The 23558-nt window shown below is 40.1% G+C and overlaps 1 protein-coding gene across 1 annotated transcript in view; it reads left to right on the top strand.

The window, feature by feature from the left end:
* Positions 1-23558, top strand: part of col24a1 (collagen type XXIV alpha 1 chain) — a 69291-nt gene that overhangs the window by 40844 nt on the left and 4889 nt on the right. Inside the window, exons 27-53 of the mRNA XM_025054106.1 lie at positions 1715-1768; positions 2008-2061; positions 3743-3796; positions 4303-4347; positions 6591-6635; positions 8993-9046; positions 9702-9755; positions 9863-9916; positions 10047-10100; positions 10391-10444; positions 10829-10936; positions 11863-11916; positions 12560-12667; positions 13287-13340; positions 14019-14072; positions 14189-14245; positions 15071-15124; positions 16546-16599; positions 16753-16806; positions 18523-18576; positions 18710-18817; positions 20727-20834; positions 20960-21067; positions 22402-22455; positions 22565-22627; positions 23056-23109; positions 23225-23260. Coding sequence (XP_024909874.1) covers positions 1715-1768; positions 2008-2061; positions 3743-3796; positions 4303-4347; positions 6591-6635; positions 8993-9046; positions 9702-9755; positions 9863-9916; positions 10047-10100; positions 10391-10444; positions 10829-10936; positions 11863-11916; positions 12560-12667; positions 13287-13340; positions 14019-14072; positions 14189-14245; positions 15071-15124; positions 16546-16599; positions 16753-16806; positions 18523-18576; positions 18710-18817; positions 20727-20834; positions 20960-21067; positions 22402-22455; positions 22565-22627; positions 23056-23109; positions 23225-23260 — 1704 coding nt within the window. The remainder of the gene's footprint in view (positions 1-1714; positions 1769-2007; positions 2062-3742; positions 3797-4302; positions 4348-6590; positions 6636-8992; positions 9047-9701; positions 9756-9862; positions 9917-10046; positions 10101-10390; positions 10445-10828; positions 10937-11862; positions 11917-12559; positions 12668-13286; positions 13341-14018; positions 14073-14188; positions 14246-15070; positions 15125-16545; positions 16600-16752; positions 16807-18522; positions 18577-18709; positions 18818-20726; positions 20835-20959; positions 21068-22401; positions 22456-22564; positions 22628-23055; positions 23110-23224; positions 23261-23558) is intronic.

Below are 23558 nucleotides of genomic sequence, written 5' to 3'. Positions count from 1 at the left end.
GTCCGAGCAGAAAACAGACCTGTTCTGTAAAGTCATGTCTCAGAACGAGGAATATAAATCTCAATCCTTAGAAACCTTTGGCTGCAGCTTTAAGCAGATGTTACTCATGACTAATGGTTCACACACAGCCTACATGTCCATGAAGGCCACGCGAGGGTTGACTTATTACAAAGTTGACATAATTTTTCGACTTGGTTACTAGTTGGCTTTTTGAAAACAGAGCAAAGGTTACTGGCACAAATTCACCAAATAAAAAGCAGATCAGACATGAAACCATTTAAAAGCAGCTGTCACAAGTCTCTGGCAGATGCTGTGGTTTTTAATGAAAATCTTTTTTGGATAAAAGCTTCTCTGTTTGTGGCATTTTTAGGGAGATGCTTTTCATCTCGTACTATGACTCTTCCTCCAGTTGATAAGTGATGAAATACAAAATTTGACGTTTGGAGCTGTCTCTGTACTGAAGATGAAATTAAGTATAATGTGTTTCAGGTTGAACAATACAGTGTTGATAAGAGCAGCTGGAGCTGACCAATGAAACAGCTGAGCGTTTTAAGTCACACCCAGTCACTCCTGTTGTTCAACCCCATCCTTCCACAGCCATGGTTTTTACTATGTACTGTAGTGTGCTCAGAATACCCTGACATGAACAAAGCAACATGACTGCAGAAGACAGGCATTTGCAAACAGTACTTTTGAATGTTGCTTTCTGTCACAATTACAGGTTGAACATTTACTGTGATTCCTGTTGCATTGCATTTGTGTTGTTATTTTGAGCATTTTGAGTTCAAAGAGTACGAAACCAACTTTTTGTTCTTTTTCCTACTTCCCAATGAGTATTTTCCGTAGCAGACAGCAGGGGTTTCTTGTGTAACAGCAAACTAATGTCTGACTACTGTGGAAAATTTTTGCATCACAAGTGACTCTGACCTGAGTCTATCTCATTCCTGGGAGCTCAGATAGTGAGTTCATACCTGTGGCTTTGTGCCCAGGTTTAGTCTTACGGGAAGGATGAGTAATTGGGTGGCGGAATGTTGTACAGTGTGTGTGTGTATGTGTGTGTGTGTGAGTGTGGAGGGGTAGGCACAAAAATGTGTAAACTTCTTTTCTTCTTTACTCCTAATTGACCACTGGAAAAGTGTCGGTCTGCTTTGCTCCAGATCATATCATCAAGTTCTGTTTCCTTCTTTTTTTTCTCCACAGTGTCTGAAGAATATTTGAGTACAACGTAATAAAAAACAGTTTCTGAGAAGAGTATTTTATTTACGCTCTTATTTACTCAGTCCTACACTGCTGCTGTGCTGGTGCTCCTCGGTGGTTGTTTTGAAGACGCCTGAAATAGTAATGAAAGATAAATTAGGATCAGTTTTTTGTTTTTTCTTTTTACGAGGGAACACATATTAACTAGTAACAAGCCTTTATGAGTCACTACAAAGCTGTAATGGTTTTATTCTGAGAGATTTCAATCACAAAAACATGGTCATGCAGAGCTTTATCTTTAGAAATTGTGTTTTACGATTGAATATATGAAAAACTCAATATGCTAATAATTAGCCTCTAAGCTACTACGTAATGAAAGAAAAATCCTTTACTCTAAAATGTCAATCAAAGTTAAATAAAGTTATTTTTACAGTAGTAGCACTGGCTTCACATGTTGAAGACAGAGACTTAAACACACTCAATACTAAAACTTTCCTCTTCCTGTTTTGAAATAAAGGGTTATCCAGGATTACCAGGAGGTCCAGGGGACATCGGTATGCAAGGGGCATCTGTGAGTATCCCCTTCATCCTCTTGACCCCTAATAAAGTATTAGGAAGGCTCTGTAATGGTTTGGAGCTGTATTTTAGTCCTCATCCCAGATAGATAAACGATTTTCAACCCCTACAGTAAATGTGGGACTTTATTTCAATCTTGGTGTATTATGTGAGCGTAAGTTCCTTTTTTAAAAAATCGTTCTCAGTTTTATGCATAGTTACCTAACCTTCAGTCTTTATTGTTCTTGTTCTCAGGGTCCACAGGGTCAGAGGGGCATTCCAGGTGTCGCTGGGCCAAAAGGAAGAAGGGTAAGAGCGGCCTTTTCCTGTTGAGTTTTCCTTTCCTCTATAAAGATTTTTACATTTCCACAGTCCATCACAAACACAAACTCAGTGAGTTTCATGAGGCTTAAAAAAACATCTGGGGTCAAATTTATGATGCAAGTTGTAATAACACGGGTGAGACACCGTGTGGCTTTGAGGAGAATGACACCTGCTAGTGACAGGTGATCTTTACTTAATCAATACATTTAATAACGATTTTCCTCTTTTCCATTTTTTCACATTTCAGTTCATGCTGTTATGTCGTTGTGAACTGACCTCGTTGGGAGATTAAACATTCCCGTTCAATCTGATTTAATCTGTCGTTCATTGAAGCTGCGTGATTTTGGTTCTGGTTTTGCAACAGAATGGGAGACCCACATCCTAATTTGGTTTACAGAGCACGGTATTTCCCCTGAAATTTATCACCCTCACCATCGGAGCTTCTTTCAAACCCCTTTGACGCGGTTTCCTCTAAGTGAAGAGTCAGTTCATATGGAGCGAATTACTGTCTCTGCTTGTTTTCTCGTGCTTTACAGTGAAAACAGATGATTTTTTGGGGGGGAAATGTCTTTGAGAAATGTCCCAAGTGAATATACGTAATATAAAGAACATAAAGCTGTAGCTGACGTCTTATTTGTACAGCCTCAAATAATTCAGTTAGTAGCGTTAGTTACTGTCTGACCCTAAACACAACACTCTACGCTTTGCATCTTCATCTTGTCTTCAGATTAAACAGTAAGAAATGGTCCCACAGAAATCTGTTATATTCAGTTTTAAGGCCAGGGATAGTGATACATAGATAATAAACACTGATCATCAACTGGGCCATGTGTGGCCTACAGAACTTTCCAATCCAGCCCGCGACTGGATTCCAAAGTAAACATGAAATATTTATGTTAGACAAATATCTGATTTGATTTGTCAAATTTTTAGGTGGTTCTTAACTTTTTCTTCACTTCCTATGTTCTATATGACTTTTTTTAAAAAGCGGAAATGCATTTAATTGCCTCACGGTGCTTTTATTTATTTAATTCATTGGTGTTATATTGAAATATAGTCTTGTGTTAACACTGAAGGGGCTCTGGGGTATAACGTATATGCTCCTCAATTAGTTTGAACATGAAAAATTTGAAAAAATGATATGCACTTGTTGCAGACTTTTAGAAACATCGTTAAGTGGCTTTGGTTACGTTGACGTTTGAACTGCATCGGCTTCTTCAGGCATTTACACACAGATCAGAGAAACTTAGAGGGATCTGAGAAGAATACGAGTCGGAGTCAAAGCCCGAGGCTTAGACAGACTTAGCAGTAATAGGGTCAGCAAAGGAAAAAGAATAAAGAGATGCAAACAACTGAGCTTTAAAGTGGAAAAAGTCCTTAAAATGTAGACGTAGAAGAAAAGGTGAAAGGTCGGGGGATGAACTGTATACACAGATCTTTATCAGTCGAGCGACCAGTGTTGACTGTGCTGGGAAGCCACTGGAATCTTTTAGATGTGGGGGCGACTGCAGCGTCAGGATGGAACCTCCATCCTCTACACACACAGTAAAGTCACATCAAAGCTCACATTGACTATTCTGTTTATAAACTGTTTTAGAACCTACAGGTGAGATCAGGTGTCGTTCTGTTGATGTTCACTTCTGTGTCTCATACTTTTTTTGCACAGGGGCCCATGGGACCTGACGGCCCACTGGGTGAACCAGGTCCAGAAGGTCCTAAGGTAAAGTCACACTCTACTCTTTGGAAAACCATGTAATGGATCTGTTAACTCAGTGGTTTCCAATATTTTTTCGCTCGTGACCGCATTTTGACATCACATGTTTTTTGCGACCCCTATAAAAAATAATTGCAGCCTTCAGATATTTTTATATTCTGCATTTTATATGAAGAATGCAGTTGTTCCAGATTTTGTTTAAATAATTTGTAAAAAGTATAATAGTTATTTGAAAATATATTTTTATCATTAACTTTTTAAGATAAATTACTAGACATTTTAAGCCGACGTCATTTGAATTCCAGATGACCCCACATGGGCTTGTGTCCCTAAGGTTGAAAAATGCTGCTTTAAAACATGAATGTTTTTTTTCCCCCTTTTTGTCGTGGTATTAATTCTGTAATTGAACCGTGTCACAGCTCATAAATAGCTTATTCAATTACCTCCTCTTTTAAATAGAAAATAAAAAAAAAACTAATTCTTGAATTCCTCTTCTTCCTTTGTTTTTGCAGGGAGAAAGAGGTGACATCGGACCGAAAGGAGAACCAGGATTTATCGTGAGTCGTTTCAATTAAAGTCTTTGTCTACGGCCCGCTCATGATACCGCACTGTAAACATTTTAACGTCAAACACATTCCAGGACAAACAGCTAATGCTCCGAGGGGAATAAGAAGGTTACTGTTAAACTGTATATACATCCTCTAATTTATATAAAACCAGAGGTGATGACTGTCGTAAGCACATCCTTCTCTACGCTGCATTATGTCAGGCAGCACGTGTATTATAAACACCTGAGAATTTAAAGATAAACACAGCGTGAACCCAAAGGCCTCTGTGACCTTTTATTGACAGAGGAGTTCTGTTGTCTCCTCGCCGCAGTATCAGGTCGTACACAGATATAATTACCATGTTACTCTGCCAGCGTTTTGTAATGTCTTCAGGACAAAAGTTAAATTTGTACCTGAAAGTCAAAAGAGAGCACAGACTGGTGGTTGAGGCGTCCAGGTTGTAACTGGAGGGCTGCTGGTTTTAATCCCAGCTCTTTGCACCAAATACAAACGTACAGGCCATTGTTCCTGTTTGTCATGTGGGGGGGGTTTCACAGATGAGTAAATGCAGAGAGTAATGTTTCTCAGGGCAGTGGTTCTCAACCTGGGGTTTCCATATCACATGAGAAACATGGGCTCGCTCTAGTGGTATGTGAGAGTCACTGCGTTGTTAATAACAGCTGTTAAATATTCCTTCTCGCTTGTTTGTTTTGTTGTACTAGTACTCCCTGCCGTGCTACTTCAGAGTACGTTGGTTGATGGGTTGTTGATGATGTGCCTTAACAAAGTACAGAAGCACTGGGTACTGAAATGAGCTTACCAATTTACCACTAAATGTTGAAAATTCTTTCATAAATTTCTTCATAAATCATATATTTTACTTTCCTAAATTATGATCCCATTTAGAGGAAAATAAATGATACTGAACTGTGCAGCTGTCCAGCCTGAGCTAGGTCACGAGTAACAAGGTCTGTGAACGTCACGTACAGTCAGGTGACTTAAACAGAGCAGCTCAGAAATGTGGGAGCATCTACTTTTATACACCTTCTGTCATCATGCTTTATCATCTATTTTGGTCTCAATAGGAAGAAGGTAATGCCAAAAAAATCAAATCATTACCTCCAGACTGTGTTTATTTGCTGCTGATCCATTTTTACTGTGTTTAGTGGTTAAAAAAAGAGAACATGTTACTAATGAACCAGGAATGTCGCTGGACTATGAGTTGAGTTTGGAATTTGATATTCAGCATAAAAGGAAGTCGGTGCACTTAGCATTCTGATTGGATAAATGTCCTCAAGCAATTTAATTTGCACACTTTCTCACCAAGGCATAAAAAACATCTGTTTGGTTTTTATGGAATACAAAAGGCACGGCCTAAAAATGTGAAACAAGTTGCCAAATCATGTTTGAAATGATTTTGAGATTTTACTGATTACCTTTAAAGCATTTCCAGATCCAAATCCCTTCTCCAGATTCATATTTAAGAATGAAACACAATCTGGTTGTTGTGACCAGATGCCACTCGTCTGTCCGAGGGTCTAAGGCTCTGAGACTCACTGAACCACTGACATCTTTCCATCCCTCCAAAAAAACTCTCTTTGTAACAGAGGCACAGAGGCTGTCAGTGTTTCACTCATAACCAGAGCCTTCTACTGCAGCTCCCAATGTAAACACAGCCAAGTGAAGAGCTGCTGTCTTCATTTACGGCTCGTTTGAACAACGACATCCGTTAGTGCATCGTCACATATGTTCATCCTGCTGTTTGACACCCCCCACTCCCCACTGTGTCTCTACCATAATTCAGCAGTGAATCAGACTAGGATTAATGGTCATGTGACCACCCCCTCCTCCTCCTTCTTCTTCTTCTTATAGCCACAGTGACACAAACACACATTGTTATTCTAAAACAAATTAGAACCCGCTTAAAATTGAACCACAGCAAAGCACAGGCCGTACGTTGATCATAAATTTGACGACGAAAGACGACGATTGAGCCGCTGTTGACACAGTTTCATGGTGTTGAATTATCATTTTCATGCACGGGCACTACTTTGTCCTCTGGGTGTTTTGTTTTCAGAAATCCGAAAAATAAAACCCTCAAGATCCAGGATTTCGAAGATTATATGTTGGATTTTTTTGTGATTCCAGACTTTTTAGTGATGGCCAGATTTAAAGGCCCAGAAGAAACAGGACGAAGAGATGATGAAAAGTGTATTGCTGATTAGAAGTATAAACATGTCTCTGAATTCCAGGGAAAGGCTGGCAGTCCTGGAGAGAGGGGCCCATCTGGGAAACCTGTGAGTACCGTTTCACCTTGTTTTTCCTGCTTTAATCCCTTTAACAACAAACACGGATACGGCTACAGACAGCGTGGGCTTGTAAACATCCTCCACATCCTCCTGTAGCCTGTAATATCTGTAATTATCAGAGTTACGGGTTAACAGTCTGCTCCTCTGAGGAGGAAGTTGTCGCGTATTAAAAAGACAAATGCCAGTGTCGTCCGCAGCCGACGAGAACACGTGTAGTGTCTTTTTGCTTCTGCTGTTTGTGGTCTGTGGTCACATGACCGTGTCATGGTTTACAGCTGTGGCGCTCATATCACAGCAACAATAGCAGTAACTGGGTTTCATTTCCTGTATTGATTTGATGCAGTTAATTCATTTGATTTTGAGAAGGAAAAATTAAACAAATTAGTTTTGAATCCTAACAAATGGGAACTTTAAACTCTATTTTGCTTCAGTGCAATTTTTATTATTTGCCAAGAGTTTTTCCTTGCTTAAAAAAATCATAACGGTGCCCTCTAGTGGACGATAAAGCAGATCATTGTGAACATCTGTGAGGTTTTTATACCTTATTTTCCATCGTTTCTTCTCCACTGATATTTGTGCCAACATCAGGATAAACATCCAGCCAAAAACAGCCAGCAACATCCGCTGCCTGGTCCAATTTCAGGCTCCGACTCGCACAAGCCCTGAGGAGAAGTTGTGTGTTTACAACACACAAAAAGAGACAACAGCTAACAGTGGCACACTGACTGGTTCTAGGCAAAGTTAATGATGTTAATGTGCAGCTGCCAAATTGCTCTGCCATGGAGTTGCCGAGTCTCTGCATTAGAAAAATGACAGATTGAATTTTTTTGACATGCTCCTAAATGATGTTCTAACTGATGTTGCACAGATGGTGGAAACATGCAAACGGCGAAATCAAACACAGCCTCAGACGAGGACTGTTGTGGGTTTGTCTGAGAGTTAGACGGTGATTACAGAGCAGGGCTTTTTTTTTCCTGACGTTTATCTTCAAAGTTGCGTGGCATGTCACCTGTTAGCCTCTGTTGTTTAGCTTGAACATACTGTATGAGGTGTTTTTGATCCCCCCACTGATGAACTGGTTGAACATGTGGCATTTCAGCGTTGTTTGTAATTACTCTCAGCAGACTCACAAACACACACATCCACAGGCTCCGACTCTTTAAGTGAATCCATCTGCATCCCCACACATGTACAGTACATTTTTGCTCACATGTATACGGGACAACCTCAAAGATGTAAACTGTGGGTTCTGACCTCTTATTAGGAGGGACACGGTTCACACACAGGTATTAATGTCTGACTGTCACTGTTTAAAATTTGATAAATCTCATGTATTTAGCTGAAAATTTGCAGTGGCCCTCCACCCCGCCCCCAGTCCAGCAGCCACTTCTTCAACCTCTGGAGTCATAGTGCCATCTTGTGTTTCATAACGTCACTGAAATTCTCCAGCTTGGATTTGAAATGTGAAAGTCGATTTGTTCCGTCAGAATTTTGTGGTTTTTGATGTTGGCCTCCGTTTCAGTTGTTGATGCCATTTTCAACACATTGTGGTTTCAGTGTTTAGGACTGTGAAAAGGTTAGTCAGGATTGACATTTGAATGTTTTCATTATTTTAATTATTTTTAATTATTTACTTTAGTCTTTATAATCTCTCTAATATTGTTTTGATTAAAATATCCTTGGTAAATCAACAGTAACCAATCAGGGCTGGTTGAATTAATCAGGGTGAGGCTGCAATAGTTTTTTAATTGAATGAAAAAAAATGGGGGGGGGTCTCAAACATATGGCCCGTGGGCCAAAACCGGCCCACTAGGGTGTTTAATCTGGCCTGCTTGATCAATTACACAAACACATTTTTTGTAGAATTATTATTATCTCATTAATTATGAATAAATAATATTACATATCTAATTTACTTGTACTTTCTTTGCATGAAAACAAAGGGGAAAACATTGATTTATTGTAGTTTATTATTTGTTATGTTATGACTGTGGTGGTCCAGCCCACTTGACATCTATTTAAGTTCTATGTCGTCTGTGAACCAAAATGAGTTTGACACCCATGGTTTATGTGATTTAAATATAGATATGTATTTTTAATAAAACAAATATGTTCATTTGTATGAAAGAAAAAGTAATTGGTAAGTTATAGATTAACACTGAAGAGTTTACCGTTATAGATAGGTAGGCAGTGTGGCACCACGTGTGTTTACTTCACGCACTAATGGTGTTTGTGTTTGTACTGGTGATGATGATAAGATGACAGGGACCAGAGGCAAAGTTTTTCTCACACTTTTCAAACGCAAAGTGAAGTGGAGCTGATCAGAATGCCTCTTTTGTTTCCAGGGAAAACCAGGTCTTCCAGGCAGCGCTGGTGAGAGGGGGCTACATGGGGAACCAGTAAGTACGCCACCTAATGCGAGTCACATTCAACTTTTTTTTTTCTTCTTCCTTTCTCCAGACCACACAATGTGAACAAAAAAAACAATTATGGAATCTACCAGTGTGGTCTGGACTTCTTTGTTCATAGCAGAATACCAGCAGCAGTTGCATTGTTTTAGAGTATATCCCCCCCCCTCCTTTGTAGCCCAACCGCCCCCTCCCGCCCCCACCTCGATCCCCCCTGCTTTCGTTACACCTTTAAGCTCTCGCACCTTGCACCTCCTACTTTGGATTAGCCGTCAAGTTCTTGATTTTCCTGGAAATCCGCCGACCCCTCAGGGACATCGAGAATGTCAAACAATCACGTACAAATATTTATTGGGCTGAGATATTTCTCCGACGCTACGTGCATGGTTTATATTATGGGTCTCATCTTGCTCTTGGCTGCTCCTCAGCTTTACTGCAGGCTTTGTCAGTTCTCACATTTCCATTTGAACAGACTTTACACATTTCGCCGTCCGTGTTTGTTTTGTCACTTTATGCCAGAGTTGTGTATTTTGTCTGTCCTGACGTTTCACTCTTTAATTGACTGTCAGACGTGCAGCCAAGGACGAGAGAACAGTCTCCTCATGTGCTGAGTGTGATGGTGTCTTGGTTTTCTTTTTTTCTGCAGGGACCTAGAGGACCTCCTGGAGATCCAGGGCCTGATGGAGAGCAAGGATCTGAAGTACATTCAATTTAATCCCTGTCTCTGATTCCTAGTTAGCTGTATCAATGTAAGGGTTCTTTTTTACTGCTGTATAATTTATGTGACTTTATGTCCTATAATTAAAGGGCGCCCCTGGTGCTGAAGGTGAACCGGGTCATATTGGAGAACGAGGTCCAAAGGTCAGGAGGTCTTGAATTTTTGTTTTTATAAATACCAACCTTAAAACCTGAGAAAAATTATTATCATTCCCCTCACTTTAGTTACCCCATACTCCTAACAGTAATTGTAACAGATTCTGTGTCTCTGCAGGGCAACGCTGGGCCACCAGGGGCTGAGGGGGAGCAGGGGCAAGAGGGCATAAGAGTGAGTGACTGCAAACAAAGCCACAAATCTCTCCCTTCCTCCCGTCTGGGAGAAATCAAACCCGTTTGTTTATTTTCTCAGTTCTTTCAGACAGTTTCATAAGTGTTTGACTGAACACTGTATAGGCCACACAGTGGACCAGTGCTGCTTTATTTTTGCAAAAACTGAATACAGTTCTGAGTACAAGTATTTGTGTACCTTCCTGTACTTTGTATCAATAACCCTGAATTTATTAATTTTTTTCTTTTAACCCTCAAGATATTTTTTTGTTGATTTTGTTGTGTTCACAGGGTTCACCTGGTCCTCCTGGTGAAGATGGTCCTCAAGGAAAAGATGGGCACAAGGTGAACATCGTAACATCCATTACTTTTGTACTTTTACTACAGTAAAAACATTCATGGAATATTTTTTATTAGTTTTCTGTCTGGCGTGATTAAAAATCAATTTCCATTGCACTCATACTCTCCTAATATGAATATGATTCAGTCATATACACATGCAATGATGTATTTGTATATTAATAACAGACGCCGTCCTCTGCATGGAATTGGCTAGTTAGCATATGTTAACAAAGCAGAGGCAGTGATGCCATTACTGTCCTGAGAAAAAGTTGCATTGTAGAATCTGGTCATGTTAAATCCCCTGGTGATGAGGTAATTAGATGATTTTGATTAGCAAATAATCTCTCTCTCTCTCTCTCTCTTTTTCTTTCTCTCTCTCTCTGTCAGGGTGAGCCTGGTGATGGTGGACCTATCGGTGAACCTGGGGATAAAGGTATAGAAGGAGAACCGGGGCCCCCAGGACTTCCTGGAGAGCCTGGAAAACAAGGCTTTCGTGTAAGTCGCCAACTACTTCAGATACTTTCACAGAACTTTTTTTTGTTTATGTTGAAATATCATCGCCCCCTCACCCACCCACCCACTCCCTCCCTCTCTCTCTCTCACACATAAACAGAGACATTAACCTAACACCCTCTCAACCCTGAACCCCTCGTCCCCCGGCCTCCACAACCAAATACACTGCTGTCACTATAAACTTCACAACACACCACCGAGAAAGTTTTGCACTAACATTTTGAATGTCACTTCATACTGTGTACATAGACTGACACTGTTTATTTACATATATGAATTATATTTTTCACTGGTGCTCCGTTGATGACATGCAGTAAAGTAAAAGAAATCAAGATTGTACTGAACATCAGCTAATTATTTATGGATAACACATGCAAAAAAACAGCAGGAAAAAACACATGACGTGACTGGTTGACTCTGTTACACCCCAGTAGGTGTCAGCCTTCAACCTTCAGCCTTCAGCAGTAGCCACAGTCAGAGTAATTGGTATAGAACATGTGGATATTTAAAACCATCCAGTATCTGAATGTGGATATTTAAAATCATCCAGTATCTGATGGCTGCCTTCATCCATGCTTGTTTTTTTGAGATATAAATCTAGTTGTATTCCGGGCAGTGAGGTCAGAGAGGGCAGGAAAAGTTAAGTTAAGGATGAAAACAGAACCGCTCACTGCTGGTAGAGATGTTAGGCAAAGCTGTTGCCTTTTAGGTATTCACCGCGGCACAGAAAACTACGTGCTGGGAAGATGGGATTGTTATGGAGGCTGAGGTTGATGTTTTTCATTGATGAACTTTTTTTGGAAAAAAAATCTCTGGATCAAGTCTAGTTTGATTTGTGTAGACAGTACTAATAAATGGATTTGAATTTAATGTAGATTTAATGTCACTCACTGAGTCTGTTGTTTCAGGGACCTGAAGGAAAACCAGGGCCACCAGGAAACAGAGGACGGCATGGAAAGAAGGTGATGGCCTTACTCAACACAAACAAAACATGACAACAAAAGAAAAGATGACAGTGACACTTGCGCCCATCAGTCCTGCAAGTGCTGCTAACTTTCCTCAGCTGCAGCCCAGAGATTGTCCAGACCCGTTTATGAAGAGTCTGCATGTGTAAAACATCCACAGAAGGTTGTATTGTCTCTGGTCAATGTCCCAGGAAGCTCGTGAGAACAAACTCAGGGGGCTTCACTGTGAGTGAAGAGGGGGATTGTCCTGCTTCATGTATGCTCTAACCAGATGCTGACCTCTGGTCTGGATCCTTCAGAGATCCTCCAGAGATCCTCCAGAGATTCTCCTGCTCTTTTGAAGGCATCTCACCCAGACAATGACCTGCTGCATTTGTCACTGGTCACATGGGAACAGAACAGTCATTGAACAGGGAGTTCATGTCTGAAACAACTCTTGTTTCAGCTCCCTGGTCTGTCATTAAGGTCAAACTTCAGATGTAGAACAAGGAAACAGAGCAGACATCAAAGAAAAGGAGTTCAATATTGTTATATCATCAAAGAAAAGGAGTTCAATATTGTTTATATTATATTTCCTTAATAAAAAAACAGTTAAAATGGAATGATGTTATCTTTTGACAATCCTTTCCTGTCCTACCAGGGGGAGAAAGGTCCTTCAGGTCTTGCTGGTGAGACTGGCACACGAGGAGACGTGGGTCTAACGGGCGAACCAGGGCTCAAAGGCGCCAGAGGAACTCGAGGTCAACCAGTGAGTCTCTGTTTTTTTTCTGAACTTCGAGCAGATTGGTTCATTTTGTAGACAAATTAACTTTGAGTTGTTAAAACAACTTACAACTATGGACTTAAAATGGATCCATCTGACATGTTGGTTTGTTGCAACTCACCTGCAGTAGTGGTCCACTCTGGAAGTGTCTCTGGTGCTGATCAGATGCAGCATTTTTATTTCTTTTGCTACAAATATGGAAATTAAAAGTGTAAAAACCAGTTTGATGTTACAGCTCTGTAGCTGCACTCATAATTGTAAAAATACTGTTAAAGAAAGAGGCTGCATTATGGTGTGTACTCAAATATTTTTACTGTACAGATGTCTCAGGGTAGTAAATGTATGAGCGAGCTGTGTCTAATTAAAGTAATTAAGGCAAATAAACAATAACTTGCAGCTTCGTGCAAGATGTTTTGGAAGAAAAAAAGCCGTTTACTAAACGTATCCGGCCCGATGCTAATCCTTGTCTCTGGATCGTCGCATCCATCTTCTGTCTCAGCCAAACCATTAAGATCGAAATTGAACTATATTTGGAAACTACAACCAGACTATGACAACAAACATCTTCAAGTGTGTTTTTTTTCTTCTGTTGCTTCCCTTCCAGGGTCAACTAGGAGTCATGGGGATGCAAGGTCAGCCGGGGCTGCTGGGATACACCGTGAGTTTTTACCTGTGATGACAATGCGAAAAAGTACACAGTGACTCATCTCACAAACATCTCACTCTGCAAACACTCCCCACTCCGGTTGACTCCTAAAAGTAGGATCACTGTCTTATTTATAAAGCTGTTGAAATGAGACTTCTATTGAATCAACAAATGGTGTGAGACCAGAGGAGATTTTCTTGGTCCATCCATCAGAGTGAGTCATGGCGTGTGGAATTAAAGCCTGAATGAACGCAGATCTCATCCATACTGTGCCATGAGCTTAGCATGTGCTGAACTCATTTTGGGTTTGAGTCGTTTTTGGAATCTGTTGGCCTGGTTTATTTGTTAATAATCCAATAAACAGTGGGAAAACTCCTTCAGGTGCCACGGAATTATTTTTAAGACATGAAATCATACACAGTGCAGTCAACAGGCTTATTTTTTCCAGGCAACCTCACAGGCTGGTGGGTGCCAACAACACAGGGTCGAAAAGGCGACGCAATTTAGTTGCATTTTGTGCCCTTGTATGAGGAATTGTCTTTAGGTTTTATTCTCCGTCAGTCAATAATTTCTGCTAAATTGTGTGGCCCTATAGAAAACTGGTTCAATAAATAAGCAAGTAGTGTTAGATTAAATGAAAATTATGTTTGTTTGTTTTTTATGTAGAATAAAAATCTGTCTTTTCTTTAGGGCCCACTTGGCAAACCAGGACCCATTGGACCACCGGGGCCTAAAGGTGAAAAGGTAAAAAATCCCAGAATTGATTGCAGAGTTCCTTGTCCATTATCCTGAGTTCAATCACATCTGATGAAAAGCGAGTGTTAGCGTTGGGTTTTTTTTTGTGTGTGTGTAAATTCCAGGGTTATCCAGGCGAGGACAATAAGACCCCAGGTCTGCCCGGGCCCAGAGGTGAACCAGTAGGTCTTGCTTTCCTTTTAACTTTCCTCTCTGGTCACTAACTTGGCCAACTCAGGTTACATACAGTTAACTTTAGTTAACGTTAACAGCTGCTAACAAACACAGCAGAGCTGAACATGATGTTTGTGCGGTCATGTGACAACAGCTGCGAGAAAACACACACTCTGTACAACCTGCTATGAATACATGTCTAACTGTACAGTGTGTGACTTAAATATTTACAATCAATTTATAGGGTTTTTTTTATACACTATATGTGTATATATGTGTACATATGTGTATATATATTTTATATATATATATGTATGTATACATACTGTATATTTACACATATACACAGGTCATAGACTGTTTAGATTATAGTTTTGTTTATGCTCTATAGTTCTATATTCACAGTAGTTTTATAGATACTTTATAAATACTGTAAGTTGTTACCTGAGATACTACGTACAATTTTTTTGTACAAGTATAACTGTGCAGTTACAATACATAGTTGTATTATTCACATTAGTGATACCTTTATATCTAATGTCTCTAGACCAGGACATTGAAACTCAAACACAGTACATTGTATAAAAACCCAGGTGGAGTAGTACATAAATGTGAAGTATTGCATTACCTGGCCTGCACAGTGTTGCAGTACACATCCTTTTAACCACAAAAGCAGCCTCTGTTCTACAGCAGCCTTGATCCAAAAATGGGCTAAAGTAGTTGAAAGTAGTTGAGTTGAAGGTGAAATCACGCCTCAGACTCAGAGCGGTTACACGCGCCGGCAGGCGTTCACAGTAACGTGAGTTCATGTCTGTACGTTTGTGTCTGTGCAGGGGCCCGCAGGTGAACGAGGAGAGCGTGGCGAGCCAGGCGATGAAGGATACCAGGTAGATAAAACCGCAGATAGGAATCCACATCAGACAGACCGTCATGTCATCACAGAGAGTTATGTGTTTGGTCGTTACTCTTTGTTTTACGGTGCTCTATTAAAGCAGTGTTTAATTCGGTTCAGGACAGACCACACTAGGTGGAGGTGATGACTACATCAGCAATAAAACTGGTTTAATCCACTGAAGTGAAGTTACGCCTTTAGGGCACATCATTTATTGCTTTGTAAAATCAGGCATGCATGCACCTCTGGTACTAGCTCTCACTTCAAACTCTGTTGGGTAGAGTCTGCAGTACGCGTGTCTTCATGCTTTTATTTGGGCCCAACTTTAGACTAATCATGCTTCTTCCATATATGAATTTTGCGACTTCTGAGTTGCATTACTGCCACCTTGTGCATCTTTTTTCCACAAAGGGATGTCCTGATACTGTACAAAGTTAACTAAAGAAAAGGAAAATGCAGGCACGGGGCAGCATCCCTGCAACTGTATACAGTTCTACAGGTTGATTTTGTATCTTTTATTGGTATTTTTTATCTTCATTTTTCGACTCAAATCGTTCTTTAACAGTATATTTCGTGGCCTGTAAAACCTTTGGACTGACAGTCTAGGATGTGCCAGCACCCTGGTTCTCTCACAAACGTTCTCTGACAGCGATGAGGACATAAACAGATAAGATTAATTAGCAACCACCTGCAACATTTGATATTTCGTTTTAATGGCAGTGATGCTCAGAGCCAGGCTAAGATGAGAAGCTGAAGCTAAGAGGCTTTCCTACCCAGATCTGCAGGATTATTGTCACTGGAACGTGCATTTTTCCAACCTCAGTGTCTGAACTCAGTCACTCACTCAATCACTGCTGCAGCCAAATATTATTTCACTTTCCCAGGTGCTAATGCAGTGGAAAATGGGTATGAATGTCTGAAGTAAAGGGGGCACCGATGGTTCAAAGCCAACAGACTTTATAAAAAGGGAATTGATTTGATTTTTTTTTTTTTTTTTTTTTGCTTTGCCAGAGAACCTGAAGAGACCAGTGCATGTACATGACACTAGAGAAAAGTAATTTTTTCTGTTAAAAATTCACAAGTTTTATAAGTCCAGAACAACAGAAAAATCTGTTTCTCTTTTGCTTCAATGATCACAAATATGGTTCCTGTATCAGGAACCATATTTGTGACAATTCCATTGGCTCAATCTCAGATTTTAGCCAGTATTGGGTGAGTCAGAGGGTGAATATGATTGGACAACTGGATCTTAAAATAGATGCCTTTTGAAAATCGACCTTGTTTGCAACAAAAAATTTCGAGTCTTGATTTTACTATTGGACAACTGGATCTTAAAATAGATGATAGATTTTAAAAATCGACCTTGTTTGCTACAAAAAAAAATTCGAGTCTTTATTTTACAAAAATGTGTTTCAGGGTCATATCGGTACCACTGGACCTCGGGGTGCAGTCGGACCACAGGGGGCACCGGTAAGTCAGGAATCGGCTGTACGGCAGAAGTTACAACAAATATTATTAGAACTATCACATTTGCACCCATTTGCAGTGATTAATTGACAAATGTTACATTTTGTTTTTCATGTATTGACTCCATCAATATATGTTGCTGTGTGCTTTGTGTAGGGATCACCAGGCCTCCCTGGAGAAATAGGACCAAAAGGGGAGACGGGGGCCGTGGTGAGTCACCTCAGCCGTTACAGTCTCTGTTCTTCTCCTGTAAATCAATCTTCCAGCAAAGCCTTGTTCAGCTGCTGCCAGTAGGGATGGATTTGGTTTGTACCTAACAGTAGGAACAGGAAAAATCCTGCTTTTTGTTTCCAGAGCAAGACCAACCACAGATTTCTGGCCGACAAACACAATTTTATTTCTCACCTGTCACCAGATTTGCAGGCTAGTGCGTGGTTTTTCAGTTGTTTTAGTAACCGCTGTTGTGTTTCAGTAGTCAGAACTCTTTGGCGTTGAGCCGCGGTCTCAGCCCTTTTTTGTTTTATATCTGATGCCAAACACTGTACAAACACTTCAAACAACTCCTGGAAATTTCCTAAAAAGCAGCAAATGGGATGACGAATTTAACCTTAATCCCCGAACATTTTATCCAAGAATAGCTACACATATACATAAATATATATCAATATATATATCAATATATATATATATATATACACACATGTATATATACAGAAGTAAAATGTACATGTTTATATGTTTGTGTATATATATGTATATCTATGTATATGTATATATATATATATATATATATATATATATATAATCAATTCTATGTAATGCATGAAACAAAATCTTCACAACAGCCCTGTACTATCTTTGCAGACCAGTAGGGGGTTGTGGACCCCTCTGCCCAAAAGAGCAGTTTCCCTGCTATAGATGAAACACATCGATATCTTATATTCTCACATATGGAGCAGCGGGATTCAAGGCACTTGGCTTTTTGGCTCTTCTCTGTCATAGTAGTGAAGATGTTTTTAGGCGTTAACCCGCTGATTGCGTAACCTCCCCCTTTTTTCCCTGTGCAACAGCACTGGGGCTCCTTGATCAGGTTGCACATGTGTAGCTTTCACAGGTTTCCAGATACTGACTTTCTCTGTTCACATGTGAAACTGCTTTATGCAAAAGTGATTATATAACACATCATCAGATGCTGTCATCTCACGTCTATGTGAAAATATCACATAATTTAATTTATGCATCTTGGCCTGAGCTTGAACTGACTGTGAAGGACAGCGTTGACTTGCAACATTCAGAAGACAAACTGTGAAATATCAGAAACGGAACAGTCTGGCAGGAAGAACACTGGAAAGTTGGGGATTTTTTTTTTTTTTGTCTGTTTTGTATTAACAGATTTATTTAGGCAATCTTTGCAAACTCTACTCTCTTAGATTGATACGACACATGAGTTTTACAGAGAAATCCCGAGTGCGTGTGCTCTGTTGCCTCAGGCCTCGGCTGCTTTTTGTCAGAATTATTAACATATGAATGGCCCGAGTGCAAAAAACTATCGACCTTCAGGATTTTTCTGAGTTAATCATTTCACTTTATTGTAGCAGAATCATGTGAACAAATAACATTCTGTAAGAAAACAACAAGCTCGTGAAGAAGGTGCAGGTTTACTGTTTCACCAAGTAAGCTAGAATATTTTTCAGAAGATTAAAGTAAACTAGAACTGTAGAAATGCTGTATGACTTTATATTTACTATATATAATTTTAAGATGTGTCATGATGCAGAATCAAAATATGAAAAAAACACATTGTTATATACATGTTTTAATATTAAAATAATCCTACAGAATGCACTCAAAAAGATGGCTAAGCTCCTCAGTAAAAACAACATGTCTGTTTCTGTATATTTACTCTTCATTAATGTCTTTACTCAGGGATCAGCTGGCAAGAAAGGAGCGAGGGGACTGACTGGAAGTCCTGGTCCAGAAGTGAGAATCAGTTTTTTCTTCTGTGTGCACAAAGAGAAAAAAAGAGATTTTTTGATTCATTTCAGAATTTTATTTATTTATTTGTATGGTTTCGAGTCATAAAACTTTTAGACATTGGACATTATCTTTTCAGGGCCGAGGGGGAGCACCCGGACTGGTGGGAATGGTTGGATACCCTGGACCAGACGGCCCCCCAGGACTGATTGGTTTGCCCGGACCGCCTGGGATTCAAGGACAGCAGGTGAACAAATTAGAATCCAGTCATGAGTTAAAATCCATCCCTGGTCTTTGTCCCTGTCTCACTCCAGTCTGTCTTTATGGTATCGGTCTGCAGTCAACCTCAGTGAAACATGCAGTAATTCAAAAGATATCAAAACAGGAAAAAAGAGAAAGTTGTAACACAGTTGAGCGTAAAGGTGCAGCCAGCAGCGGATTAACGTGTCATGCTTTCAAGGCAACTCTTTTCCGTTGGACATTTACTGGGTAATTATTACTATTTACGAGTCAAATAAGACATATTTTACACTCTTTATTTCTCACTTGGACTGAAGAGATTTATCGTCTCCGTCCACTGTGTGGATCCCATCAGGGTGAAACTGGTCGACTCCTCCGTCACACGTTTAATTTTAAAGATACACAGACTGTAAATTAAAGAAACAGTCTTTATTTTCATTCCCCACCAAACTGACCTGAGTAAACGTGTGAAAATGCTTTTAGCAGGTTTTTCCCGACCCATTAGTCTGCTGCTGTATTATTACAGTGTTATTTTACAGTGAGGAACTCAGTGACTGTGTCGAGGCTAGAGTTCAACAGGAAACGTGGGAACAAATCTTGTCCTCCCGTGCTTCTCAGTTATTGCTCCCATAATTGACATAAAGGTCTAATTTATTGTTTCTTTTATTGTCTGCTGCATATTCATTCCCATCCTGGCTGCCAGTTGGATGTGTTTGTACATTGAGGGGGAAATTAGTTCAGTGTTTTTGGCTTTTTTTTTTCTTTCTTTTTTTTCATTATTGCAGTGAGCATCAGGAAAGAAACATCAGAAAAGTAATTTATTATGACTAATTTGCATTAAAAAAAATAATACAAAAATCCAGCACCAACAGGTGGTACAGCAGGAGGCGTCTGCTTTAATGGTCAGAAGTTTTATTTAATGTCATTTTATAACCTTGGAATATTTTCATGCAAAAAGAGTCAAAACAAACACCAGATGTAATTTTTTTAAAAATGAGTTAATTAAGTATGTGCATATTAGAGGGAGGTGATACATCTGTGAGTAGGAGGACAGAACAGACAGTACAGACAGTAAGTCTTTCTCCGTACGTGCAGCCTGTGGTTCAGGAGTTCAGTTCCTACCTGATTTATCTCCTCTGTTCCTGGTAATCTAGGAACAGAGGCCACGTGTGAGGCAGCGATCAACACCGACCGTCTGTTATCCTAATATCAGTCGCCCCTCGGCATCACCACACTGCTGATGGAGCAGGAAACCGCTGCGGTCTGTGGCGTCAGAAAGCCACTCAGTTTTATGGCCACTCTCGCTGCTGCAGTTCAGGAATATTAATTCCAGCAGAGGTCGGCCGACCAGAGCACTGTGGTGGTTACAGTACACAACGGTGCCTCACATACACAGGGCACCACAGACATGTGATGTACATGTGATTGATAACAGGCATTATCATCAGTCTTCAAACTGTGGTTTCCAGGAGGCGTTAAAAGTAATGATTTGTTTTCTTTTATTGGAGTTCTTTTCTGGTTAATGTCCTGAACACTGTACTGTGGTTGACGTACAGGAGACCGCATGTGAAAAAAAAGGTTGTACATACAATAATTTGGACACATCACTGCAAAAACTGCAAAATAAAAAGGTTTATTAGAGTTTATGTATAGAGATTTTTTTTATTAAAAAAAAATTTAAATTAAATATTTCTTCAATTAATTTAATAAATAGACATTAAAAAAAAACTAATAAAAAAGAAATCAAATCATCAATCCTTGATGTTCTTGATGCTGAATATCCAGAAAAAGTTGAATTAAGTGATCAGCTCCTACTTAGGTTGTAAAAACAGAATGATTTTTCAGTAAATATCTCAATGTGAAACTTCTACTCAAAGTTACATTTACATCCATGTTACAATACACTTTGAATCCAGGGGCAGAGAGGCCAAGTGGGACTGGAGGGAACCGCCGGACTTCCGGGTCGTATAGGAGAAGTCGGTCTTCCTGGACAACTCGGAGAGATTGGACCGCCCGGACAAAAGGTAAAAACACAGTACAGTACTCTACATAGACAGTGATCAAGAAGTATTGCCGAATATTCGTCTAAAGATGTAAATTCAATCTTTATTCAGAGAACCATTTTTATCTCTGACCTCTGTTGGTTCAGGGTGACCCTGGTCTGCCGGGGGACGGAGGAGCCCGGGGACTGAAAGGCATGGAGGGCAGCGTTGGTGATCAGGGCAGAAAAGGCGACCTAGGACCTAAAGGTCACTCAGTAAGTGAAGACAGAATTCACATTAAAACATACTAGAATGTTTAAGGATGTGTTTCTGGACTGGATTTGGCCCACGGGCCCCAGGTGGTACTCACTGTTGTATAGGTTTAATTAAAACTGTTTTCATATGTTTAATCATCAAAACCTGGACGATATCAGGACAAGAAACGTGATATGTATCAAAAATGGAAATCCAATTTTTGTGGGTGTTAATTTACCCACTTTTTCACTAGGTAAATGTTGTTTTTGAAATACAACAATTATTTTACAGAATAAATATAGACAGAAAACAATATAAACTGACAAAAATAGATCTCATCATGTAAATTTATCACAATTTTCTGGACTGGTTTATTTCTTTAAATTTCCTACTTTTTTTTTTTACCAGGACTCTGGTTTTTATCACAGGCTAATGAACACAGTGAATATTAATGTTAGATCTGTATTTTCACCTTGAGTTATATCCTGGACGTCTGCTCCTATTGTCCAAAGTCCTGCAAAGGCACCGATCACAGTATTGGACATTAGGTCTTAGAACAGGGCTGGCAGTTCAAGGCTCAGAGACAAAGGAGAACTGCACAACATTCCACACACCAGGAGTGAACGTATCAGGTCGTTTTGTGTAAAAATATTGGAACAATAATGTTGTCTTTGATTGGTTCCTTCCCTGACGTGTTTGGTTCTCGAGAATCCTCTTCGACTAATAGACCTCTAAACATAGTGTGAGGTTCCTTGGTGGCCGCTCTGCAGTGGGGTTAAAAATGTGTGTGTGTTTGACACGTTCCACCTCGACTGGAGTAACAAATTATGTGGGGCGAGACGAGGAATGGAAACACGGTGCCTGGTCAGGACACGTTATATAAGACCCTCACGCTCCACAGACGTGAAAAAGAGTCACTCTGTTTTTCTTATGTAACTCTTTAAAACCAAAGAGAGGAAGAAACCCCACTCTGCCCCCCCTCCACCCCTCCCCAACCAGTTATCTCCACCGATGTCGGTGAAACAGAGAGCAGACCCGGACCCTCGGGCCAGATCCATTTACACTATTGAATGAAAAGAGTTTCTGCATTAAAATTGCGGCTGGAAAGCGGAGCTGTCTGGAGGACGTGATTGACTGGCTGTACAAACACACAGTCTGCTGTCCTGGACAGACACAGAGCCGGGGCAGACGCCTCACTCACACTCACACACGTGTGAGTGTGTGGAGAAGGATGTGTGAATGTGGTTTGTGGTCACTATAAAGCCAGACACAAGGCCTTGTGTGTGTGTTGGGGGGGGGTGATTAGTCCAATCTTTTCTATATGTGGAGTATGATATCAATGTCCTCTCCGCAGGGGGAGCCTGGAAATGTGGGCATGGTTGGTTTGCAGGGTTTCCCAGGCCCCAAGGTAAGACCAGACAAATACAGACACACACCAACAGACATTTAACCTTCAACAAAACAAAACCAAACAGTATTAAGCAGGAGACAAATTGTTCTTCTTTTTACTTAAACAGGGACCAAACGGTGATTTGGGATTCAGAGGATTCCCTGGACCAAAAGGTCCCATGGGAACTTTGGTAAGTTTGGTTTAAAAAAAAAAAAAAACATTTTTTGATTAATTAACCATGGGACTTAAAATGTGATTAATCACCATTAATCATGCTAAATCAACATTGTTTTCTTTACATTTCTGAAACGAAACACAAATAACAGCAGGTCGATTTTTATATGCGACAAATCCAAATTAAGAAATGATTATTCTTGTTATTAATACTGTATATGTATGCACCTAGTGGATCAGTTCATACTCATTTCATTTCCATTTCTCTGGCTTTTCCTGGAGACAGTGACCCAGTCAAAATGGCCCGAGTGGGCTGTAGCTGCAGCTAAACTCTAGTAGGACATAATGTACTGACACTTTACTGTCTGGGTGAAGTTGATGTCTGTGTAGCTGTGAAGCCAAGGGAGACAAGTTTATAATCATCTACTCTATCTCTATCTTCAGGGATTCTCTGGACCAGTGGGTCCTGAGGGAATGATTGGTCCAATGGGCAAACCTGTAAGAAATGTCACCTACTGTAATGATAATCCTATAGTTCCTTCATATATTCATATATACAGTATATCCATGCATCCTAATCTATGTGTATTATATATCTTTTTTCTCTCTACAGGGACCAAGGGGTCCAAAAGGAAGTAATGGTGAAATGGTAAGTCCCATGATGAAGTTACAGTAAACAGTTAGTGATGTGATGATGTCATAATTACACACCAACTGTCAGGTCTGCACTTTCCTCAGCAGGCAAGTTTTTTCTTTGACACGCTGTACTGTCCAATGACAAGAAGCTACATTTAAAGGTGCATGAACGCAGCGCTAGTTTTTTTTCTCTAAAATCACCACCACCCTCACCCAGGTGTCAGCAGATCGCCGTGGTTGAATCCCGGCTGCGGCTCAGTGTCTCCAAGAGTTGGCTGCGGGAACTTAAAGTACACCCAGACCTTCTTATG

Source organism: Cynoglossus semilaevis, chromosome 2 (assembly GCF_000523025.1).
Source record: "Cynoglossus semilaevis isolate Cse_v1.0 chromosome 2, Cse_v1.0, whole genome shotgun sequence".
Lineage (NCBI taxonomy): Eukaryota > Metazoa > Chordata > Actinopteri > Pleuronectiformes > Cynoglossidae > Cynoglossus > Cynoglossus semilaevis.
Note: the sequence above shows the minus strand (reverse complement) of the source record. Positions and strands in the feature narration are given on the sequence as shown.